Consider the following 25021-nt stretch of genomic DNA (forward strand, 5'->3'; position numbering starts at 1 on the left):
CTCAATGCATGTACTAGCGCCTTTTTTCATCTCCGCTTTCGCCAGGGTTACTTTGTATAGAGCTCCTTCCTTTCGTTTTTCTTCACTCAGTTGCCGTCACTCGTCGCCGACTATGGCATCACCAAAGCTGTTGGCAGAAAAGCTAGCACTGCAGTTGAAAAAACCTGCAGATAACAACTCATTCCATGACTCTGACTTGTCTCCCGATGTACGTTGCTATAATTCTTATTCCCACTTAGACGTGTAGCGAGCTCTACCTTATCCTATGTTCCCAATGCTTAGCTGGGCATACGTTCTGTGGACTGCTAGCCCTTACATACAACAAGTTTTATTAATAAAACCCTGCCATCTAAACCGTCAACTCATGTTTTTGGTAAGGGTTATGCCGGTAAAAGGAATATACAGTATAGCGATAACAGGCACGGCAATATCAATCCCAAACAGTATTTTGATTATTCGTTTAACTGCGTTGTACTATCACTGCACCCACTGCAGGATGAGCGCACAATAGATATCACTGGCGAGTAACAACCTTCTTTCTATAATAGCTAACCCTTATAATGAAATAATCGATTGGATGAGTGGCTGAGTGACGTTAGTAAACCCATGATAATAGGAGCCAAATAATAGGTGCAAAGGTGACCGCGTGCCATGAGCACCCTGTGTCTTTTTCTCTCTGTTTTGCGCTATTTACTGGCAGAAGGGCGAGAATCAGTTCGCGGTCTCACGGCCCAGAGAAGAAGTCGCTGTCTGAAGTTGTTTGCGGGTCGCGGAGGAGACCGGCAAGATGACCCTTAACACTTGCGATCCTTCCATTGTTATGACCTCTGGGGATTGCCTCCGCTATCAATTGGCAACAACGGCCAGCAGTCCGGTGTGCTGTCGGTGGACTCTGGAGAGGCACTCCCGCAGATTCCTACTTTCTGCCACTGTCGCCCGGTCAGGCCGCCGTCCTGTCGGAGCCAGTCTCGGCAAAGAACTGCTAGACAAAGCCTGCACTTAGCCTGAGCTGAGCCAACACCCACTCCGAAGTCAGTGAATATGAGGATACGTACGAAGAGCACAAACAGCGAAGTCACTATAAACATTGCTTCTCACACGTCACAACTCGCGGCGGTGAGATGCTATATGATTCCATTGCATAGGGCTGCAGCATTCTACATGCCGAAGAATTGCCAGGGGGAAACATATAGAGAATGCAGACAAAGAACGGAGGTTATGCGCATGAGTGTAGCGTTGGTAGTGATGCTGGCAGCGGCAGCCGCAGCGGTAGTGCAAAAACAAAACTTGCGGGTCGCCGCTGGCGCTTCTGCTTCCACTGCTTCTGCGCTAGGCGCCCGGCTGTGCAGCACGTGCTGCAATACTCCCGGTTTGTTCTCTCCTCGCCTCCTGAACTCCGACAAGAATTCCTAGACCCATGCCCGTCCCCTTGCATTTACCTATCCACATCTCATACCGTAGTGCCGCTAGAACGTCTAGTTTGCCTCCCCTGGTGCCAACCTTTTTCCCACTCCCCCACTCTGCGTCCGACAAGTCGACTCGTGGCGGAGAGCGAGCGTATGCTTCTACCGCCCTGACAGGCTTATCGGACTGCGCCAGCCGGCCGGCCAGCCGGCCAGCAAGCCATCCAATTGGGGGGCCATGTGAGAGGGGCACATCTCAACGCTGTGCAGTCAGTGCTGGTCGTTCGATGCTTGCACCCACTATTCGTTTTAGTCGGAGCTTCAACGAAGTTGGGTTTCTTACCCTGTTCCCTTTTCCTTCGCCCTTATTCCCAGTTCCCAGCCTCGACCGCCGCTTCCCGCTTCACTTACAGCAAGCACTCTCGTATTCTGTCAATGTCTTTCTATGATGTCTTCTCGCGTTCGAGCTTATTAAAGGAGGGCATATGTTTGCCCTTTTTATGGACGAAACGAGAAAGATGAGCTTGTTGAGTATCCAAACTCACTTAAAGATCGTCTGTAAGCTTTGGCAAACGATCGCATTCATAAACTGTACGAGGCGCTGGAAAGGCTTCGTTTACATCATCAGAAGAGCTATTACATGATCCAATACGTAACTATGGCTTGTCACTCTGCGAAGACGCAAAGAAAATGGAAAAAAACCGTCAAGGAATTGGTGCGCGCGGCCATAAAATGAAATATTGCCGTCAAACGTTTTCAGCTTCTGTGAGCTTGTACACATGTCAGTGTTACTGCTTATGTGAGCGTAGGCTAGACGTTGCGAGTTCGATTTCGATTTCCTCTCTCAATGCACGGTATTCATAATGCCGTTTCTTAAGGGCGTAAGTCATGTAGCATTGGTGTTTTGACTGCGGTCGCGGCCTCCACTTTCGATAGCCATAAAGATTGGTGGACCGCTTCATCCAGCGGCGAATGGCGCACCTTAATCCCTAAGGCAAACAAATCGATCTCGATGCTTCTGTTATAGTGTGGCCTCTGTTGATCCACCCCGAAACTTTCTCCTTAGTCTAAGCAAACAACAGCCAAAACAAGCCACTGTATTTGGCTATCATTATTACTGCTTATTATGCTTAATGTCGGGGGCGAATTCTTAACTCTTGAGACGTCTCGGACACAAACGCCATGTTTTAGGCTTTCACTTCTAATTGTCCCATTTAGTTAACATATAGTTCTATTGCATACTGCGTACAAAAATTACAGTACAGACAGTCGATATCGAGCCATGAGTTTAATTAAACACAAAATTATTACTAATTAGACTCGTTTTGTCAATTCTATCACCACATTTTGGTTTGTTTGGATAGATACGCAGAGAATTCTATTGGAATTGATAAAGGAGCGTAAGGATGCTTCAAACAGTCTATTTTTCCCCATCAGAGCGTGCTTTGTATCTCCGACGAGTTTTTCCGTTATATGTGAATTTGGAGGTACGATGTGGTTTCTATGTTCTTACACATGTACGGAGGCTCACATGTGTAAGAAGACCAAAGGAAACGTATCGAAAGGCCTACGCAGTAATAGAAATGGCCCCCCACAAAGGCCTCATTGTTCTACTAAGCTAGGTCGTGTTTTTGTCTGACTTCTTCCAAAGTCTCCTTCATTACAGTCTTAGCTATTCGCTAGGGTAAACTTAATAGTATTTTCTATCGGCACCCGATCGCTTTTCGCACCAGAGTGGGGTAGTAATTGTAACATTTTTCACTAGCTGAAGCACACACAGGGTTTCCGAACGATAGCACGGCCTCAGAAGCCGTATCGGGCAGCATATCAATTGAAATAAACGAAAACAGTAGGTATTCTTTTCCATATTGATAACCTGGTCGTCCAGGCTTCTTCTTAAAGCTAACTAACTTCCCTAATGTAGAGGTGATTGGATTTCGTCACGAAACACAACGAAAATTGAATGAGTCTGCGTTCCAGTTAGATTATTTGTCGGCCAGCGTGCGACCGCAATATTACTTCATAAAGAAGCTGAATGCACGCGTAGTAGTAATGACAATCGTGAGCAATCTAGAAGGCATCGTCCCGTCTGCCGGTAAACGGAATTCCCCTGCTTGGCCTTTCTCGCGCGCGTTAGTTCCTGCAACGTCACTTACGTACATGGCTGTAGTGATAAATAAACTGATGAAAAAATAAATAGTCTTAAAAATTTTTATGATAATAATTCTATTATCGTAATAGCGGGGCGGGTATCACAACAATGATGATCGCAGCGTTCATAGTAGCGCCAAGGCGGTTCAAGTAGGTAAAATCGCCAAGACGATAATGGTCTTCGTGCGTTTCAGTCGTATTACAGCCGTATGTACATATGCATAGTATACAGACGAACTTGCAAATGGCGCGTGAGCAATTAATCTCCAGCTGACTGCTGCTACGCCCTGAGCTGGTGACGAAACTAATTTCGAATTAGTATTTCTTTCGAGAAAAGAGAGTCGCCGACGTCAGGCGGACGTTGTCGTGAGTTGTCAATCTCGGCCTATTTTTGCCTGCGGACGAGATCCGGTTGATTCGCCGCACCATTTTAACTACGAGCCTATTAGTTTGGTCTCAGTTCGGGGCCTACGTTGTCGAGGTAACCACATTTTGTTTGGCTGTATGGAAAATAATCGAAAATGCAACATTTGTAACAGTGGGACAAGAAAGAACAGAACAAAAAAAAAAATAAATAAATAATTACAAAAATATATTTAACTCCCTGAGGCGCCGGCGGCCATAAACGTCAACACTCTGCCCTGCTTGGGTGTTGTTGCGGCTCTATTACATTTCCTTATCCGCATATTATAAATCAATAAGTGCGCACAATGGTGGCTAAAAAGCGTCGCGTATTTGCATCCAGTGAAAAATCGGAACGTACGTTATCTTGCCAGGTACGCTTTACAACAGTCTATTCAATTATTCGTTACCTAAATTCACCAACAGTTGTATTTAACTATTTCGTACTTCTTGCACGGCATTCAACTGCATCTTCGAGAAGAGTTGTACAACGCTAGGTCCTATATCAGTTTATTATATAGGCCCGCTCAACTAAAACGTGACCCAATCTGGATGCGTGAATAAATTGGTTGCGACAGGTACAATGCACATGCAGTGAATGGATGGATTTTTAGATACTCAAGGTTATGTTTTCATTAAAACATATATATATATATATATATCCTATACTAAGTTGTATTAATTTAAAATTTCATAGAAAAAAGAAGGCATTAGGGTGTGGCATAATAATGTCTACTCCTCACCAGCTCAGTTTCATTCGGCCTCCGATTGGTCAGAAGGAGCGGTTCATCGCCGTTCCTTTGGGGCAAAATGCAAGTTCTTTCAGCCTCAATGTCCCTATCTGTCGGTTCGGACCGGCAAAGTCGAGGAGCATTTCGGGTCCCTTGCTGTGACGCATACAAACTACCAAAGTATAAATCACATATTCATGATGCAAAGATCCCCATCCATCACACATAGTCAGCAGCCAAATCGGGGCTTATATGGTGGAAGTCGCATCGAGAACTTCAAGCTAGCCAACTAAAAAACGAGGTATATTTTATTTCGCTGAATCAACTACTCGGAGAACTGAAGATCAACAACTAACGTGACGATTGTGATATGTTGCGATATATAAAATGTGAGCCGAAAAGACAACTACGCTCTAGCTATAGCAGGGTTACGGGAACTATCTGAGGTGTCTATCGGCTGACTCTAGCTCCTAGCTTCCCAGAGCTCTCAGGCTAGTGTGGCTTGTTTCCTTCGCAATATTAATTTGCAAAAGCAAATCCAAAAGCCCCCGGCGGTTCCGTACCGCTGACTCTACCAAATAGGCCATCGTACGTAACCATGTATATATATATATACACAGCATAATTTGAAAGGAGTAGTCATTCTGAGCTGGCTTATTGGCTTGCTTGCAGAAGCGGCTCCGAACAGAACAGGCAATGGCTTGCCTTGGCTGATGATGGCCTGATAGAAGCAGAGAAGACGGGGGCTTCTTTTTTCACTTGGCTTGACACTACCGGCCAAAAAGCTTCAGCAAACCGATATGTCCTATGCCGAACGAGAGCTAAGCGCATGTGTGTGTCTGCATGTGCATCAACCGCCACTTCGGCCGTGGCCACTGGCAGACGTTGCTCGAATATCAAAATTTACCATAAGAACAACATTAATCTGTCGGGCCGCGGTTGATGCTGCTTTCGTGACCACCGCCTCCGCCGTCGTCTGACCGTGTGGTGACCAGACTTCGACTGAGCTTGAGTCAGTGAAACAGGCCGAGCGTACGGGGGGCTCAATGGCTGTGGGAAGAAACGGGGCCCGAGAGCGATTGAGAGAGACGTAGCTGACCCTATAGCGCTTATTTATGAATCAGGAGAGGTCAGCAATGAGTTCATAAAAGATAGTTGATGCCACAGGCAGGGAGTGGGCAATAAGGCCAACGCTAGTAGTACCCTGATGTCATGACAGATGCTAGCGGGTGGCGCACCGCGTGTGAAGGCAGCAAGGTCTGCTGTACTGCCTTTACGTTGCTGGTTAATCAGTCCTTGTTTGGCGATACGCTCGAGACAGGAATCGGTGGGTCAATACTGGCACCGGTTAAAGAAGGACTACACCGTCACTCCGAGCTACGCCATGATGTGCACACATATTCATTGCGAATAGCCAAAAGCGATGATGGCGACGATAAACTAACTGTCTAGTCAGGAAGATTCAGATTTTTTTTTTTACAAAAATAGTAGTATTACAGAAAAGTGGTAGGCTAATCAAGATAAGCGGCAAGGTTACTTCTCCGAGCATTAGATGTTCTATTACAAACTACTTACAGTTAACGTCGGTTTGGTCGGGGCCGGAAATATTCTGTTGCTGACGTTTACGTTTGCCGTCGATGCCGAGGATACCGTTGATAGAGTACGAGGGCCGCGACGCGTCAAGTGATGGCGTCTGCTGAGGCGGCGACAAGGGCGCCGGAGAAGACACGTGCGAGTGCGAATGCGCCGCTTTGGCCTTCTCCGCCGCCTTGTTGCGCACAATTCTAAAGAGGAAAGGACGAGAAGAATTGAAAGTTGAGCAAATATGATCTAACAAAAAAGGAAATTTCAATCGCCGCAGCTACCAGGAGAGAATTTGAGTTAAATTTGAGCTATTTACGTTCTGTGAACAGTCACGAATTGCTTCCAATTAGATCAACATAAAAATATGTTTTCCGTCTATATCTTACAGCTTATCCCTAGCTTCACTATTTTCGTCCTACTTTCGGAAATATGGTGACAAATAATGTGAGCCGATCTATGTTTTTTCATTTTGCTTAGTTGCTATATATGTACGAAATAAGTACCCTTCTAACCCCTCTACACCCTTAACGTTTACCCCCCAAAACAACACACTCGGTGGCGATCTGGAGTATCCCCCTAAGAAGAAGCGTGCAGCCCAACACACATAATATATACACAGATTTAATTATCAGTCGCACGATGTGGCAGGGTTGTGAATGATAACATGGGGTGAGAGAATCGGAAAGGTCGCAATGTCGATAAGCATAGCAGCAGGGCGGATCACTGTGTTGCCATGAGATGAGTCTAGCGACCTCTTCCACTCGTGCTCAACCTTTCCGACAAGGCACCGCTTCTCAGAGGGGCCGGTCAGCTGCAAAAGTTGCTTGGAGCGTCGAAGCTTCAGCTCATAGACTGGTCGAACTCATTCTGCTAGCAATCTCATTTTTCTCGAGCCCTGGTTTTTCCCGCGTGATTTTCTTAAGGTATCGTCTGCACCTTCTGCGACGAGTTTGGGTGTGCCACAAGCTTGACTTTACAATTCATGACGATCGTTCACTATTGCCTTGTCCACATTCCTAACAAAGGATACAGAATCGTGGTCAAGTGCTCAAATAGCCGTTACCGGTATTGGTTTACTACTCAGCTATTTGAAGGACAGGCGCACGAAGGCCTTTTTGTCATGGCGGGCACCGAAAGAAAAAAGAAAGGAACGGCAGATTTGATCGCACCCGCTCTTTACTAGGAGGGCGTTCTTCATTATTTGCTTTAAGGCGCGTCCTCAAAAGACCACCGAGAAGCCGGCAAACATTTCCCGTTATTCTCCATTCATTGTGTACATTCTATCATGAATAGGTGCTATTCGAGCAAACTGAAGAGCCGATGATCAGAACCTGACCGGCGACCAAGCACTACATTCAACGGCGGCGGTAGCAGTGCGTATGCCGTTTTTCTTCACGGCGTGCGCGTGTCGATAAGAAACCATTGATCCTCAACTGGTCATCGACAAATAGCCTGTCTACTGGCCACTACGTGCGGCAGGGCAAGGCCGAAGACAACTACATACACGCAACATCGCAAACGGTTTGGCGCATGTACAAAGCAAACAGCGATTAACTTACTCCCTAGTGGCTGCTGATATTGCCTCGATTGCTTTAGCTGCTTAGACATCTAGGCAAGTCGTGTATTATCTTATTCTTTGTGAATTGTTAACAAGCAAGTAACGCTAAACTCACTATTGAACCCACCTTCCGCCCGTCCCTACCTCTTGAAACTTATCGCCTCTAAACAAGATACCTGCACTCTCCTCTGAAATTCAATTTGAGGGAACTTTTTGTTAGGCGCAACGAACAACACCAGCGGAAGCTAAGTACGCGAGTGTGTATTTATATGCCGATGCTCGCATGGCTTGAACACCTGCCCTAATCCTGTCCATATGCCTTCGTCGAAAATCCTAGATAACAGGGCGTCGTCGAGTGCACGCATCGTATATACACGAAATGCATGAAGGTGGATATGGAAAAGGAGATACCCTTCAACGATAACGAGGACCCGGCCAACTACGAGACGCATTGATACGTTTTCTGTGTATTCTTCAAAGGTGAAGATACTGGCGATACAAGACAGCAACAGCTTGTACGGAGGTGCAAATCCCAGCAAAATTATAGGCATTTGATATCTTTGTAGAATGTACACAGACGCTTCCGCCGAAAGTGAGTCATCCTATATAGAAACATGTAGTTATGACAAAAACACTTGTTCCCTCTATGAGTACTCTCTTATGTTGAAAGGAACCGGCACGGGCTAGGGCGACGTTTGCCATGCATGCCAGGCTACGCTGAAGCGCTGATCGAAACAAGGGAGGCACCGAATCCGACAAGTTGTACTGAGGGTTGAAAAGCTTAATCTATTCTCACGTTGTCTGCTGTCAACTACTACTATAGTAATCATCGTTAAGATCTTCTGGTACTGAAGGGCTCGCTCCTTCCACTATCCCTTTCTTCCAAGCAAGAGCGTAGTAAGTGTGCGCGATACTTTGCTACGGTTGTTATCGAACCTCGCACGATTGCTCCAATTGGGCGTTTTTGCGTTCTTCGCTGCTCTTTCTATGATGCAGAAGAGTAGGCAAGGAATAAAGGAAGGTAGCAAAAACCGTGTATCAACGACAGCTTTATGGCATGCTCATTTTTGCAGCTCCTGTGTTGGCCGGAACGGGGGTTGCTGCGTTGACTGAATACAGTCAGCTACAATCGACTGGCTGACCGTAGCCTACTCCCGAGGCTGTTCCTGTATATCTGCCTACGAGTATCAGTAGTCGCAATACTACCAGAAGCGCGGCTGCCGTTAGCGCTTCCCTCACACAATCGACGCTTAAGAGACTTTCACGAGGTTGTAAAGATGTCTTGGGGTAAAAGACAAGCCGACGACTACAAGCACTTTTCAGCAGTCAGCAGGTCCCTTCTTAAAGCCCGCCTAGCAAGACTTCGTTTGAACGAAATGGCTCCATTCACTAAATGGGAGAGAAGAAGTTGCTACTTTTAAACGGCAAGTAGATGGAAGGGCTCAATTGTCCTGGTGGAACGTCTTCATGTCGTAAACTATATATACTATTTAGTAACTAGCTTAAGGTGCAAATACGTACACCGTTTATACCACTAATGATGCTTGTTGTAAACACTTACGTTTGCATCTGAGCTTGTCTAATTATAGTCCCTTTGTAACCACTGACACCAGAGGACCAAGGTAAATTTTCAAAATGCGCAGAAAAGGTTAAACTAGATTGAACAAACTGAACTAGTGAACAAATATATAAAAAAAAAAAAAAACATTCGAAAAAATAACTGGCACTTTTTGATATGTCTAATGCCTTTCGAAATACGCAGCTGGAGGGGGTCATGACCTCATTCTCAATGTTAACGTCCCGCACGAAAAAAAAAAACTTGAAAACGTACTGCTTCGAAAATCATCATATGTTATTGTATGATTACTTGAGAAAAAAAATAGCGTTCCAGATATAGCTTCACCCTCGTAAATAACTGACAAACGCAATAAGTGCTTTCTGCGGGGTCTTATAGTCATTTCTAGCGAGCAAACGAATGGGCGGGTAACCGGCCAAATGATCAGACCTATCCTGCCGTCCATCGTGAGATTGCAATTCTATCAAGGTGATAGTCGTCCGCTAGTTTCGGTAGATGAGGGGCTGGCTATGTTTCTATCGACATCTGTATATGTGTAGACTTAGCGAATATCGAAGGATCAGCGAATATAGGCCACCCAAAGTAGACAAGATTGCGATCAGCCAAAGCAGGTAGATAGCCGCATTCTGAAGACTGTATCGCGCCGAGGACGATCTCAAACGACGGAGGGAGCGTTAGTATTCGTCCTAAATATGGTCTAGGGTTTGTCAGAGCACTTTGTTCTGTGTGGGGGAGGCCGTAGAAGAGGGTTGCCGCTTGGGAAAGATCTGGGGGGTTCGCAGGGAGAGAGACCGCAGAGAACAAAATCGATCTAGGGTGATAAGATGTTATCTGGCATTGGCCGCTTGGCCCTGCCGCGGCTGCCCTCAGCCAATGCCAGCCACAAGCCATCGGTGTGCATCTGGGCCACCGAGTATTAGAATGTATGTGCTTGAGCTGTGGCTGTGAGTATGAAGGTGAATGGTACGGGCACGTATGTGTGTCTACCAGTGTGTCTGTGAGTGCGTGGCTGAATGCACTCAGCACAATTGGATTAACCTCCTGGTAAGTTCTCTCTCTCTTTCACACTCTCTGCTAGCAGACGACAAAGGGGCTTCTTTTGAAGCGCTACTGTGTTAAGTTTCCTCTCGTTATCCGTGCAGAAGCATCCAACTCTACAACACAGTTGTAGTGTTTGCAGCATACGGAAAACATCCTGGGCTACTAACCGACCCAGACGCCTATGACCGGACGTTGCTCTTCGACGAAAGCGAATTGAACGCCGTCATTTTCACTCCTTTCTGCAGGTCTAGTGCAGAGAATGAAAGGGAGCCTGCCAACAAGCAAGCCAAGCGGAGCCCATCCTGGCCGGGGTACCTAAATCTAGTGGCCCATGCTTGTAGATACTTGTTATCTTCCTTGGCCTGTTTCTTCTCCTGCTTGCGCAATTCTTACTAAGCGGATTCTTAAACTCGCCTTGCCTTTTTCGCTTCTTGGTGGTCGTTTGCCTCAAGTCTTGGGCATTCCACAACCGCCTCCGCAACTCATTTCAGCTATGACGACGCCTCTACCGCCATTAGCCAGGCAACGACTATAGCAGCGGCGGGGGGCGGCTGACCCCTGGGTCATTGTAGCGCATATCGTAGCCATTATTTTATTCATGTACGAGCATTAAGTTAATGTAGGGACAGGAAAGAAAAGGTGTGAGTCGTCGAGAAGCAAGGCACGTTGGTGCTGTTAAAGAGGTCTTCCCCGTATCTTCATGCTAGTATGTATATTTATAGGTGTTCCGAGAAATGTCGCCGCTAATATAGACCGAGATGGAGAAGGACTGTACGCTCATGAAGAAAATAGGAACTACGAGTGAAGAGTGAATCAACATATTTACGTTAACATACGCTCAAGGCAGAACAGGAGCTTTCTCGTAGGTGGGCATGAAGTCGATTTCAACTGCGGATCGCAGTACCCGCTGCTCTTGAGATGCACCACAGAAACACAAAACGGGAGTGGGCAAATAAAACATGGAAATAGAAAAAACAGACCGGACAGATTGTTGTGGTCTAACACGACCATATCATGAAGCCGCGCGAGAATCTTTCATTGAGCTTCACATCGCTCGATGCCGTAACAGCTTCCGCAAATAGTGAGTTGGTGTCCTGTACCAAAGGAAGGGGGGGATTGGGGTAGTTTCTGTTATGTTGGCATCAACGACGTTTCTCGAGTTCAATTTCTTACTCTAACCTAGTTAAAGATTGTCTGGGATTTCTAAAAGGAAAGACGAAACAAGCTATATGTGATAGAGGCGACGGCTGGCCGTCGAGGAAATGGTAGATTTCTGTGGAAGCAGCCGCTGTAGCACCTGACCTAGTTAGGAGGGGCTCCGAAGTCTTATATTTCTTGTAACAAATCTCTGAGGCCATGCACACTGACAAACCTACACGAACTTTTCCAATCGGTATTTGTACACGTCGTGGTTTTTTGTTTGTTTGCGCAAACTTCATAAAAACATATCGAGATGAGTAAAAAAAAATATCGGGTACATTAAAGGCTACCACACAATAACAGAAATACAACGACTAGGCGACTAGACACTGGTCAACAAGAGTTTCAACTGACTGCCAATGCTGTTTGTCTGTAACAACAGCAGTCAGTGGCTCAAGCAAACATGACTCGGCACGACAGAAGCAATGAATTCGGTTGCAACAAAGCAGTCTTCTTTCTGCCTTAGCAGACTCTTCCTGACACTCACGCATACACATGCGTATAGATAGGTAAATAGGCAAATAAGTACGCAGGCAAAGTGGCTCATGCATTCGCGATCGGGAACTCGTCACACAGACAACCGTGAAGACAAGGACAGTAACAGAGAACGCAAAGGCACCAGAGATAGTAGGACGAAAGCCAGCCTATCGATGATCCTGCGAAAAGCATCAGCAAGCAGGCACAGATCGCGCCTGAATCAACCCAGATCACAGCGTTAGACAATTCTGAACACATGTTGTCCTGTCATACACGCACAGTCACAACAAAATAGAAAAACCACCAGTTTGTACCATTTAAAGCTTTCGTGTAGATATTCGCTGGTTTTGAGGTATCCTATGGTCGCAGGGCGAACAACTTCCCCTAACGGTTATACCCAGAAATAATATGAGGTAGTCATATCGTTCTAATGAATGAACATTGCTTATATATATATATATATATATATAATATATATATATAATTTGCTTGCGAGTAGTGATTGTTGTGAATCAATCATGTTGAATTTCCTAAACTGGATCGTGCTGTAGATCTGCAATGCAGTACTAATTGTTTATGCCGTCTTGTGGATCTGAGCTTGCCTACTAATTATCCGGTTAGTTAACAATCACAAATAATTGGTTACTTTGAATATCATATCGGCTAACCCATTTCGTTATGACAATTGGATAACCAAGTACCAATTGCCTGATAGAGCGATTGAGCGTCATTCTTTTTTCGGGTAGTACTTCAACACGATGACAAGGCGACGCTTTCTCAGAATTAGGTCAGCCATGATGTCGAAATCATTCAATAAAAGTTTCACGGTTTCTATCACACTTGCCGGTTCCGTCAGGCAGGAAGCTCCGAGGTCATATCTTGTCGCGTTTAGCGGCTTGAGCAGCAGCCATGCTCGAAACTACTTAAAAGACTCGAAGACAAATATACCACAATAGTCGTTATACAATCGTTGAACACTAAACCCAGGATGAGCTCGGTTGAAGTGGTCATTTTCGACACTCAGTGCACAACAGAGAATTTACCAAATTGCAGATACCTTTTCGATTCGCTTCAACAGGCCTTAACCCGAGAAACAACTTTGTAGATTCTAATCAACATCAGCGATCCTTTTCCCCTCAAAAAAAAGCTAGTTTTTTTTTCATTTTTGCCATTTAGGAATTTATGTTCACTCCGGTTCGTCCTGGGACCGCGGCAAACGAAAACGGAAATGAAACCGGAAGTTGTGCACAATTTTTTAGTGGCTCGTGTCGTCTGCCGGCCCCCGTGTCACAGACGCCCGCGTCTGGTCGGTCTCCTATGATGAGACGATCCAGGACTCCTTTTACGAGAATATGATTTTCTTTTTCTCCTTGGATGTGTCTGTGTGCCTGACTATATCCGTGCCTATGTGTGTAATGAACAGCGCGGACGGATAGCAAGACACCGTGCGTGTTTGTTTCTTGGTCCGTTCCGTTCCAGCACCGAGGTCTTTTTCTTGCTCGTGCGATGAAAACTACGACGGGTGAAGATGAGTCGGCTCTGACGACCCGGGTCGCCCCTTGGATCTTCCCGCTTACAGTCATATGAAGGCATAGAGGGGACACATTGGCCTGCCGCTCAGCGTGCGCGCGACGAGGAATAAGAGAATTCCAGTTTGGCGCCATTACTACCACTGCTATTGCCGTTGCCGCTTCTCTGATTGTTGCTGTCTGCGGGTCTTTTGTCGACAGCCGATGCCACCGTCGTAACGACTCTATTCCCTTCATCATCGTCACCGTTACTAGCTTACCAATGCACATAGCAGCGCTGTCGAAATCTCGAGCGCATGATTCTTTCTTTCTGTGTTGTGAATGCGCGAACGGCGTGCCAGCGGCACGTGTTCGCTGGCCGTTTGCTCTTCACGACTGTTTAGCTTAGTCGCTACCTCTCCTCCCTTCTGGTCGTCGATCAACGGGTGATGGCCCTCCACTTCGCCGACGGGTTCTTTTTCTTGTTCGCTCTCGACCAATCTCTAATTCGCTTTATCTACAGAGGCAGAGATGGGGAGAGGAAATCACACCGATCATCGTGGCCTCATCCTGAGACATCAGCGTGCTACCGCCAAAAGAGCAGGATGATTCAAAAGTTTGCGAAGCCGAGAAAGCTGGACGTCACTCATCACATCCGCGAGGTCAGTCACCGCCGCCGCCGGAGCGCTGCTGTCGTTGTCGCCAAGCTTGTGTTTGACTTCCTTCCTTCTAACCGCTGCTACTGCCTATTCTTGATACGGTTTTCTGCAACCAACTTCATCATCGTCGCTGTAGAGTCCGCATGTCTGTCTTTGTAACCGATACGATTGTCAGGCGGTTCAGTTATAAGGAACGCATAACCCACTTGGAGAATCTCCTAGGAAGTTAGATCATTTTATCCCACGACCGCCGTCATCACCATAATCACAGTACGGATGCCACGCCACCAGCCAGCGGTACAATAGTGAAGCCAACAACAAACTGCCCGGTTGGGTTGAGCGACAGGCTGCAAACTTCAGGCAGCAGCTTAAGTGCCGGCGGCGGCGGCGGCGGCGACGGCGACGACGTGGCCTTTGTTCATCGTTGAGAGGGTGTATAACGAGGAGGGTGCGAGCAAGAAGAAGGAAGTGGGGCGAGGGATCTCATGAAGGTATGAAACAAAGCGGGGCGAATTGTGCTAGAAGATATGACGGAATATTTCGTTCCGGGTGTTTTGGGCTTCAAGGAGTCCCTTCTCACAACGACTCTTCCAGCCGACTGGATCCGTCCATCCATGTGTTACTACTGGCGGTTTCCCGTCATCCGCCAGACGAAGAATCTGAGAGAATTGCGCAAAAGACGACGAAAGATAATGAGAAGCCGTCAGCAAGGAAAAAGAAGGACAGAAGGAGGTAGGGAGAAACCCAGCCTTTGCTCACGCACCGGTTCCCGTCTCTCGTTTCTGCCCCAGTACCCATTCTCTGCCGCTTACTTTTGGGAAGTCTCTCCTGTTTGCGGTCTCATTGCGCGTAAATATATGAGCAAAGGAGAGGACAAAAAAAAAATATATATATATATATATATATAAAACTTTAAGGATCGTCGCTAATCCCCGGCGATTCCCCTTACAAAATCCCAACAGCCCGGATTTGAGAATTCTGACTGCTATTCCTCCGGTTCCGTCTGTCGCACCATAAGGCACCCCATCACACTGGGCCGGTGGAGGTAGCTCCAGCGCTACTTCTGTGTTACTCTACTTCGTCGTACTTTTTTCCTCCTTTCCTTTCCTCTGATGCGGCCCTCTTCTATCGTTCGTCGGCCACCGGCACCAACTAACGCACCCCATCCGTCGTCACAGCTGCCCGCACATGTTGAGCCCGCGTGGAGTCGACCACCATAGGGATAGTTTCGCGGTGGCAAAGGCGCGCTGCTTCCTTTTCGCCCACTAGTATAACACCTACTAAGAGTACAACGCAGGATTGGACCATAGTGTGCAACACTGAGACAACAGTGCAGCAAATATCTGCGGATCTGTGGCACAGCATCAGCTGAAAAAAGGCACAGACGAAAAGGACAAGCAGAGACCTGCGCGTTTGCTCGTTCGTTATCTGCGGACGTTCCTTACCGCATTCAAGTTGACTCCATTTGTCAGCCTGATGAACCTGGAGTACCGTGAGGCGCGTCGTCGTTCAACAATAGAACAGCGTGGACAAGAACGGAAAGACAGAAACGAAGAGGAGAAGTAGGTAGACGACAAAAAGAACACACTTCTCTTGTCGCTGGGCCACAGGAGACACCGTCAGCCGGGGTAAACGGGTCTGCCGCTGTATAGACGTGACGTCAGTCACTGGCTAGAGTAACGATACACATGTAGAAGTCGCAGTAATATCCAACAACACCATCGACACAATGTAGCGTTGCAGACATAAGTGAACGGGAGGAGCACGGGTGTGCGCAAAGATGCGGAAATGCCCGACGCGCGCTCAACGAAGTCATGGTCCAAGGAATCGCCGGAAGATCCTGCCCTCGCCAGAGTGGCCTCCGTCGGTTTGTCCGAACTCCAGCCATCCCCTATGCATGCGATGGTCGAAAAGAAAAGAACGTTATACGCATACATTGGTAGTAACAGTAACTATAACTGTAGCTACGGTGAGTAGACGTCGCGTCAGTCTCCTGCCCTTCGATACTGTTTTTATAACTATTACCTCTCCTAAGTGCTCCGTTCTGCATGCCAATTCGTATATTCGGTAAAACACACTCGATGATGAAAACCAACGAGAGAAAACAGGTAATCGTTTTCGATTTTGGGGCCTGAGAACAAGTGCACTGCTTTTGACCTACCTATTGCTGCTTACTAAGCCATAGGTAGCAATGTCTCGTGATCGCCCCCGATCGAGCCTCTCTCTCTCTCTCTCTTAAACTGACTCTCATCAAAACCACATGAGATAAGATCTTATTGCGGCAAACGAGCGTGAGTTACGTGGAGTAACAATGAGAACGTAAAGGACTGGGGAGATGCACAGACAAGAAATGATAGAACGATAATAAGTAGAGAAAGACTCTTCATTTCATATCGCGTTTTGTGCGTGAGTGTTTCTGTCTGCGTAGGTATAATGTACGAACGTAGTAGCCCAGCCGCATTCTGTGCCTTTCGCCAGCCGAAAAAACATTAGCGTCGATAAAAGCAAATGAAAGACGAGCAGTTACACTTATAGAGTAGGCTCACGCAGGCATATGAATCTCTACGCATCGCATCATGGCTATCGGTGTGTCTGCTGGCCGACTGGAGAACGTGTAACGGCTACGAAAGCAAATCTACGATATAGATATTTGCCTCCAGATTAAGAAATGGATGACATTCAACAGAACATACGTGTGGCTCGCCCCAGCTTGGTGTAGTGCTGGGTCAGGCGGAGAACGTTCGTTCTCGTTCCTTTCCAGGACCAGACAGTAATTTTGGCGTACCTGTTCAGTCAACCCGATTCATCTTTTGTGCCGAGGAGAGCATTGCGTGGGTGGTGTAAGGTATGGCAAAAGTAAGAAGTACAAAGCAGAAATGATCCCAATCAAAGACGATGTTCAGCAATGAAGAAGCAAGCTGCAGTGGCAGCACGTTCCTGAGCGATGCGGAGACTTTATCTTTGAGTAACTTCACATACACGATAGTATTGGAGTATATCCAGAGCATTTAGGCCTGGCTGTGCTATATCACATTTACAATAGAACGCGATTCCGCCTGTATTAGCAACTATTTCTCCATTACTTTGCATTAGGTCCATTTAAATGAAGACACATTTTCAGCTTGTAAATACCACAGTAATGTATAATACAGGTGATTTTATGCTTTTTTGTTTGGGTGGCAAAAATGTTCATAGCTATCTTCAGACTTGACATCTAAGTATATACGTAACGTTCCGATGGCTAGAAAGTACATAAAGCATTGCTGTTTTAAACCAGTTTGCATTGTACTGTCTTCCTTCTAGCCAACACTATGTTATTCGGTTTAACTATGTAAATAGAAGCGACGACCCCAACAACAGCGTGGAACAGCACAATGTCCTTGAGAGTTTCTCGGTTGTTCTTAAACGCTTTGTTCTTTTTAAGTAGGGCCTGATTCTTGCGATTGAGAAAAATTTGCACCGTACATCCATAGCTACCGGCAACAGTAGCATAAAACCGTCATTATTGTCTCATTTCATGCCACTACAGGATGTTGGGGTAGCAGGTTGCATGAAGGAGTGGTAAAAATAAATCAATGGTATTTTCCTTTCTATGTGGAAGTAGGCTCCGCCTTTACAGTGACATCGCCGCCAGCCAGCCAGCCAGCCAGCCGCCCAACAGAAACCGGTATCTCGAACACCCGCTTTTGCCCCACTTCATCCCATCGACTCTCGGGAGACGAAGGGATGAAGACCCGTCGATAGGAAAGCCTTTGCACTGTACCGTGCCGCTCCGCGCTTTCCTTACCCTTAGGAGCGTTACCCAACTCTATGCAGAAATGGGGTCGTTGCGGCCGTCTCTGCTGAATCGTTTCATTTCCTATTTAGCTATCCTGCGGCTATTATTTGCTTTCGATGAAGCTTTACCGCGCTGCTCCGCATTGCATTGCATTGCATTGCTTTGGTTCGCTTTGATCATTCATTGTTGTCACTGGTTCCCAGAGCGTCTCCGGCCGTTAATTGAAGCAGCTAGGAAAGGAAATGTTACTTTAAGTATGTGTGCTCCTACGTATATATGTATGTACCTAGTAGTGGTGCCTCGTTCAGAGGACTAATTGATGTACAGTTCTAGTGTTCTTATAACAAACATAAGTTAAATCATAAAGGAATAGCGTACCGTTAGCGAAAAAGCAGGCGTCCACATTTTGTTTTTTTGCGAACGGGGATCTCGGAAGGTTAGGAGACGAGTACGTTCAATCAAGATGATTACTTTCCCGACTATTTAATGGTACATCATCACATCTCTACTGCAACAACCCGGGCTCGACAGATTTAAGCCTCAGATACGCCGTAACGAACTTTGTTGTCTTTGCGCCCGAATCAGCCGTAGTGCAACCAGACAACGAATTTGTAACTGGACATGGTGCTTGTGGTGGTAGCCGATAGATCGATTGCGGTTAGCTAAACCTGATCGGATAAAGTGAACAATCATCTACCCCTATATCCAATCTTCATTCGTTGAGAAGAACGACATTGGTCGGTGGCGCCATAGAATAGGTGCACCTTTATCTCTGGATTCTCCCTCATTGAGAGTGAGAAGGCCTATTTCGCATTGTTCTTGTGATGAAGTGGCGCGCTGCTTCTCCCAACAGCGCCGGTATCTGGACAGTGTCAGACAAGGAACAAGCGGCAAATGAAAGAAAGAAAGAAAATGAAGAAGGAGAAGAGAAAGAAGCGCTGCATCAAGCCCATTGTCCGCGATGCGCCATCGTACAGTATTAGAACGGACGTAGGGAATCGACGTAAACGGGCTGAACACGATAGTTGTGTGGCTAACACGGTGAGTTTTGACCACTTGACTTTGCAAAGGAAGCCTGCTCAAGCGCCTCTGCCGCCTTCTCTCGTCCAACAACCAAATCATTCGGAAGTGGAGAAGCTGTAGGACGCTTTGTGAGTGCATGCTATTGCGTCGCTGCTGCTGGGAAACTGGTTCAGCGTGAAGTCCTGCTTGGGCCGACCAACTGGACTCCGAAAGCCAACAGCCAACTGGTCCCTCGACGCCGCCGACCCGTCCGAGAATGCTGAGAGCAACAAAGATAAGAAAGCGTCGATTGACAGAGTAAAGTCTCTGCAGGTAGCGAGTGTTAGGACTTTTCTAATCTGTGCAGTCTATACGACTGATGCTGGTTAGCGCCGGAAAGAAACCAACAAAAGCATAAAACGAATCAACGAGCAGCTTCTCTTTTTCAAGCGATTCGACGAATCGCATTGTGCGCCGTGTATTCGATGCGGCCCCGATGGAACCAACGACTCTGACGAAATCTCAGAAGATTTCATACGATACTCGGCGAGAGTGATGTTGCCGTCATGATATCATCATTAATAGCCAATGGAACGACTGTTCACACAGATGGACAGAGAGACCCACCGCAAGAAAAAGAAGTCACTTCTCTGACCGCCATCAGCAGCGGCGTTTCTATCATGTTCTATATAGCTGCACAGAACGTTCGTGTTTAGAGAGCGGTGCAGCGGATATCTGCCGGTAAATTGCCAGCTCTGCGTGTCCGCTTATCCGCAGTATATTCACAAGCTAAATTGGAAAAGAGCCCGAGATGGGGAACAAATGCTGATGGGACATAGCAGCGCTAGAAAGCTTGTGGGCAGTACAGAAGCACGTTATGACATCTGCACGTTTCTTATCAAATTGTTAAAAAAAAAAAAACAAAAAAAAAAAGCATAGTTCTGTAACAGCCTAGCTAGTCTGTACACATCTCGGTAGCTCATATGATCTCTGCTTTGTAAAACTTGTTTCTCTGCTAATGCTGTCTGCACATTTGTACAAGCAGACGGAAACATATACACGGCGAGAGTCTAGAATTCATTAAAGTTGATACTCTGGGTGACGGGAGCGGCCTCAGCCGACGACTCGGCTGGCCAGATACGCTGTTCCAGCTCTTGCTGGCGACAGCACAGTGCAGAACGGCACACATGCACACACCCATAGACATCTCAACTAGTGAATAGGAAAGCCAGTCAAGCATTCGGCGCGCCGCGTTTTGCTGTAGTAGCCTGTTGCACAAAGATGCTTGTTGTTCTTGAGAGTTCGACGCCTCGATCGAAAAGTGCAGATTTGAGATACGACCAGATGACAGCCTTCGGGTGGCAGCGGCCCGGTGCCCGGCATCGGGTCGAGTCGAGCGGGCGGTCCGTCGGTCGATCAAACGGGCGAAAGTGAGAAAGACAGAGAAAAAAAAAAAAGGAAGATAGGCGAGGCGAGCGTGGTCACGATAGTGAATACGCCGGTGCTGCTGACGCTGCCTGCTCCAGAACTGCAACTGCGTACAATGGTAACTACCACTACATATATCATGATGGCAACGATCTAATTTTTCTGCTTCAATTGACATTAGTTCTATAGCGCAATAAAAAAAATCAACAACGAGAAAGGGGAACTACGTAGAAATTGACGGCAGTCAGACAACAACAACGTCAGCTGATTAGAGAATGCTGAGTTAACTTAAAACATACTTGGGTTGACCTAAGTTAAGGCCGCCATATAGTACAACGAATGAGTTTACACCAGCAACGAAAATGACCGTTTTTGCACTGCAACGGAGCCACTAATTAGATCGTGTTGGCACCCTGCGACAGCCTCAAGCCTGGTCCGGGCGGTATTAGCAGTCCGTTTATTTGCGGTCAAATTGGCCAAATCACGGCTGATTAGAATATCTTTCAAAACAACAATGTAGTGGTCCATCGACGACTTTTCGAGTGGGGGCGAATATTTATGATCCGTTGACAACCTCGTTAGGCGTCGACCAGGCGATTCTCTCCCTTTCTTTAGCTAGCCAACAATACGCCGCTCCCATTAATTGGGGCGAAAAAAAGCCAGCGATGCTGCTCGCTAGCGGCTGTATAGATAGAGGTGATGATTACAATTAAAAAGCTAACCCCAAGGGAGCCATTTCAGGTCTGGTCGCGTCAGAGCCTACAAGCCAGAGATCAGAGACCAGAGCAAAGTTAGCTAACTCAGCTTGTTCTGTCGTCGTCATCAACAATGCGAGGTCAGAGAGTCTTCTATGGTGATACATGCGGCTGCCTGCTCCCATGCCAACCCATAGCTAAGCATCCATCGCTGCATCGTTGTCGATTCGCTGTGTAGAGATGTGTGTCGAGCTGCCGTGTATACGCAGAGGAAAGTTACATCTTGCCGACTTCGGTTAGTCCGCGGTGCCGGGGCCACCGCGAGGGGTAACCGCAGCACATCGTCCTAACACCACTGTCCCCATCACCATTAAGCTCAATCCCTGTGCAGTCTTGCTGGGTTTGGAGGGAAAAAGGAGCTCAGGTCGAATTTCCATTCACGAACGATCGTCTGTCTGATCATCACCACTACGAATCGGGAAGAACTCCTCTTAAAATACCACCATCTTTTCCATTGACCTTGCGAATTCAACTAGTTTTCGTGTTTCACAGATAAAGCTGATACGGCTATCCTACCTTGTTTCGACATCCATATAATACTTACTGGGCTGCTACCATGGACGTGGTCACCCTGTGAGGAGGGAAAGGGAAACAGCTATTTCTATACATATATATATATATATATATATATATATATATATAGAGGTTAACGATAGACAATTCCTTCGTGGTGCAACTCCTCGATTCGGTCTCATGGGTCGCTTGCTGCATAGTTTCCTACTCCCGACCCCATTCTACCCATCATCATTCCGTCCATGGAGAGCTCGTACAAAAGAGGCAGGCAGCGAATGAAGTGCCCGGAGTTGAAACACGGTGTCGACTATGAATATCACCTATCTATCTATTTAGCAGGAACAGCAGTCCCCATGGGGATGAATGCTAGCGCGGTGATTTAATCCTCCTCACCGCGAAATCTCAGCCAATAAAATCGAATAATCTGCTGTTCAAACGAGCTAGAGTGTAAATGCCGTTCCTAGTCGCCTGTGTATTGGTAATGAACGCAATGATCATAAAGAATGTACTGCTACTATCAGTGTAGAGAGGTGGGCACAGCCTGGCTTGAAAGTGTGACTATTCAATGCTTGCAAAAGAATGAAAACGGGTAGGAAGTTTGGTCGAAATTAAAGCTGAAACAGTTATATGTTTCGCGTTGGTAGGTGGCAAACAAGCTATAGCTGATGATGACTATTATTATTGTTTTAGAAAATGTGACGTGTGTTAAACTAGAGTACAAAGTATGATAACGAAGACACCGACCTGTTGATCGAGGATACCGAGGGAATGTTGTCCTGGTCGCAGACCTGATCGGCGAGGAGACGGTCCCGGATCTCCCAGGCAAACATTGTCGGATTCTGTTTCTTATAGTTGGCGATGGCGTCGACTACCTTGGGGGTCGCTACTTTAGGCTTGCTTCCACCGATCACTCCTGGGCGAATAGAACCCGTTTCGTAGTAACTAACATATGAAAATCAAATAAAGCACAAGCAAAGTAAGGGTGATTAAAACGTTACGTGGGACTTTAACTTAGGAAAGTAAGCATCAAGAGTATCATTTTATGTTAGTAATATTTGTGCGTAGACGGACACAATTTTTTTAGACGAGTGTGTTTGTGTGTGTGTGTGTGTATATATATATATATACAGCCCATCTTACGTCTTTATTGTATTAAATTTATTCATTAAATCCGTACGCTTAAATCTAGTAGGAGTATTTGTTAGCAATGTATACTGGCAATTGCACGGCTACGATTACGTCACACAAACTTAAGTGCAGACCGCAACGAGCTATCAATTAACTCTGTGATTCGATCGTTGCTACCGTCAGAAGGGAAGTTCATCGCGTGATTCTTCTTCAGGGTATATGAACATTCGATCCTGAGTGGCATGATTCGCGCGTTGCTGTTTCGCCTCTTCCAAAGGTCCGCCCCAAACATAATCTTCTCGTTTGTTCCCATTGTCACACCTCCATATTTACTCATGAGACTTAGACGTCTTAATCCGCTATTTCCTAGCTTTTGCTTGAGTAGAGCAACAGTCAAGAACCTAAGTAATCCGTATGTGGTGGCTTCAGTCTCGTTTATAGGCCACTTCTCTAGTAACCGCCTCCGCGAAACCACAACCCCCTCCCAGATCCATGTATGTAACGACGGGTTGACTTTGGTAAAGCGCATATAGTTCAGTGCAATAATTACATAAGCAGCTATTCCACTCGGATTTCCAGAAGTCTATATAAGACCCAGCAATAGAACGACGACCTTTTATGGTCCAAGCAAGGAATCTAGCGAAAAAAATCTATTGAAATATCGGAAAACAGACACGAGACCAAGGTTCATTCCGAAATTACATTTATATCGGCAAGGCAATATACAATTGAAAATTATTTGCAAAAACTACCCCTGTTGGTTTCGACCTAATGAAGATCGGTTGAACCGATCGTCTGCACATCTTTCGCTTGAGCAGAAGAGTAGAACGGCTATTAGCGTATGCGTGCGAGGAGCGCTTTGAGCGAAGGCAGCCATCACAATACTTTGAATGTGTATATGAACACAGCAAGGACATGGTAGATAAAGATGTGAAGTGCTCGAGCGTATGATGAGCTCGCTGTAGGAGGAGTGGCAAAAGCTACAACGGGGGCGCCAAACGATCATTGACAATTACATTCGACCCTCAAGACTCACCCGAGTTTGAGCTCGACTTCATCGAGCACGAAGTACGTAGAGCATGAAGTGATGAGCTTCAACAGCTACGTTGCCTTACTCGTAGCTCTATGGTTTGCTCATTGGCTTGCTGCTGCTGTCGACAACAAGCCACGCAGAGTTAGCGGGACGGAGAATCCACTCCGGGCTGAGAGTGCGCAGCTCTTCTATGCGTAGTCAACGGGGAGCGAGCACAATGGCAGTGTCAAACTCTTCAGACACATGTTGCGCTATCGTCCTTTGTCCGTCGGACCTTAAGGACAGATAGACTACCAGTCGAACCGCCACCGTGAGGAGAGCTGACTGAAATGTCCTCCTCATATTCCCGCCCGGCCTGATACTCGTTCAGTAGCCAATGTTTAGGGTTACTGCTGCTGCTATTTGTTAAGCTCAGCAGCGTCGATCGGTCTATGTATTTCGCTGTCGGTCCCGCCAAAGGCGCAATAAGTCTCTATGTATGCGGTGAAACACTGTACAGCAGCAACCGCATTTGCTGTATTGCTAGTTGACTCTGCTGAGAGCCCTGTGAGTGACCGGTCGCCGATAGACCTATGAGCTAGTACGACACAGATAAGGCCAGCACATCGGTCTGACTGACTATTCTGGCCGGTTGTGGGGTCGGAGACTTAGTTGAATGTGCTCTTCAACGTTGGCTCGCTTCGGAGCAGCGAGGAGCAGACGCAGCTGTTGAAAACCTCAGCTGTTTTTTGGTGCCTCTATTCGTCGACAGCAGTTGCTGTTCGTTTTGCGCCGGCCCGAAGTGACGAACGGCCGTAGCAGCAGCAGCAGCAGCAGCGGGGTGGGTACAATAGGAATGCAAGTGCACATATACTGTACATGCAAATCTTCGCGCTTCAAGTGAAGCATCGAAGAGGGAAGAAAAAGGCAGATGCTGCCGCTACCGCCACGAAGCGCTATTGTTTAACAGATAACAGACACACAGCGAACTACATGTGTACCACACGACGATGCTGGACTCCCTGTTGTGTGCCTGGTTGCAGTTTGCTAGTCTGTATCTCTGTATACCGCAGTCACTAAGCTTCCAAGTCACTCAGTGATAATGTATGCACTTT

The 25021-nt window shown here is 46.7% G+C and overlaps 1 protein-coding gene across 1 annotated transcript in view; it reads right to left on the bottom strand.

The window, feature by feature from the left end:
- The window catches only part of LOC111259233 (uncharacterized), a 93854-nt gene that overhangs the window by 21910 nt on the left and 46923 nt on the right, over positions 1 to 25021 (bottom strand). The window contains exons 4-5 of the mRNA XM_086967808.1: positions 22511 to 22708; positions 6263 to 6471 (exon numbers count right to left, since the gene is read on the bottom strand). Coding sequence (XP_086823934.1) covers positions 6263 to 6471; positions 22511 to 22708 — 407 coding nt within the window. The remainder of the gene's footprint in view (positions 1 to 6262; positions 6472 to 22510; positions 22709 to 25021) is intronic.

This window comes from Varroa jacobsoni, unplaced genomic scaffold, assembly GCF_002532875.2.
Source record: "Varroa jacobsoni isolate VJ856 unplaced genomic scaffold, vjacob_1.0 scaffold_309, whole genome shotgun sequence".
NCBI lineage: Eukaryota > Metazoa > Arthropoda > Arachnida > Mesostigmata > Varroidae > Varroa > Varroa jacobsoni.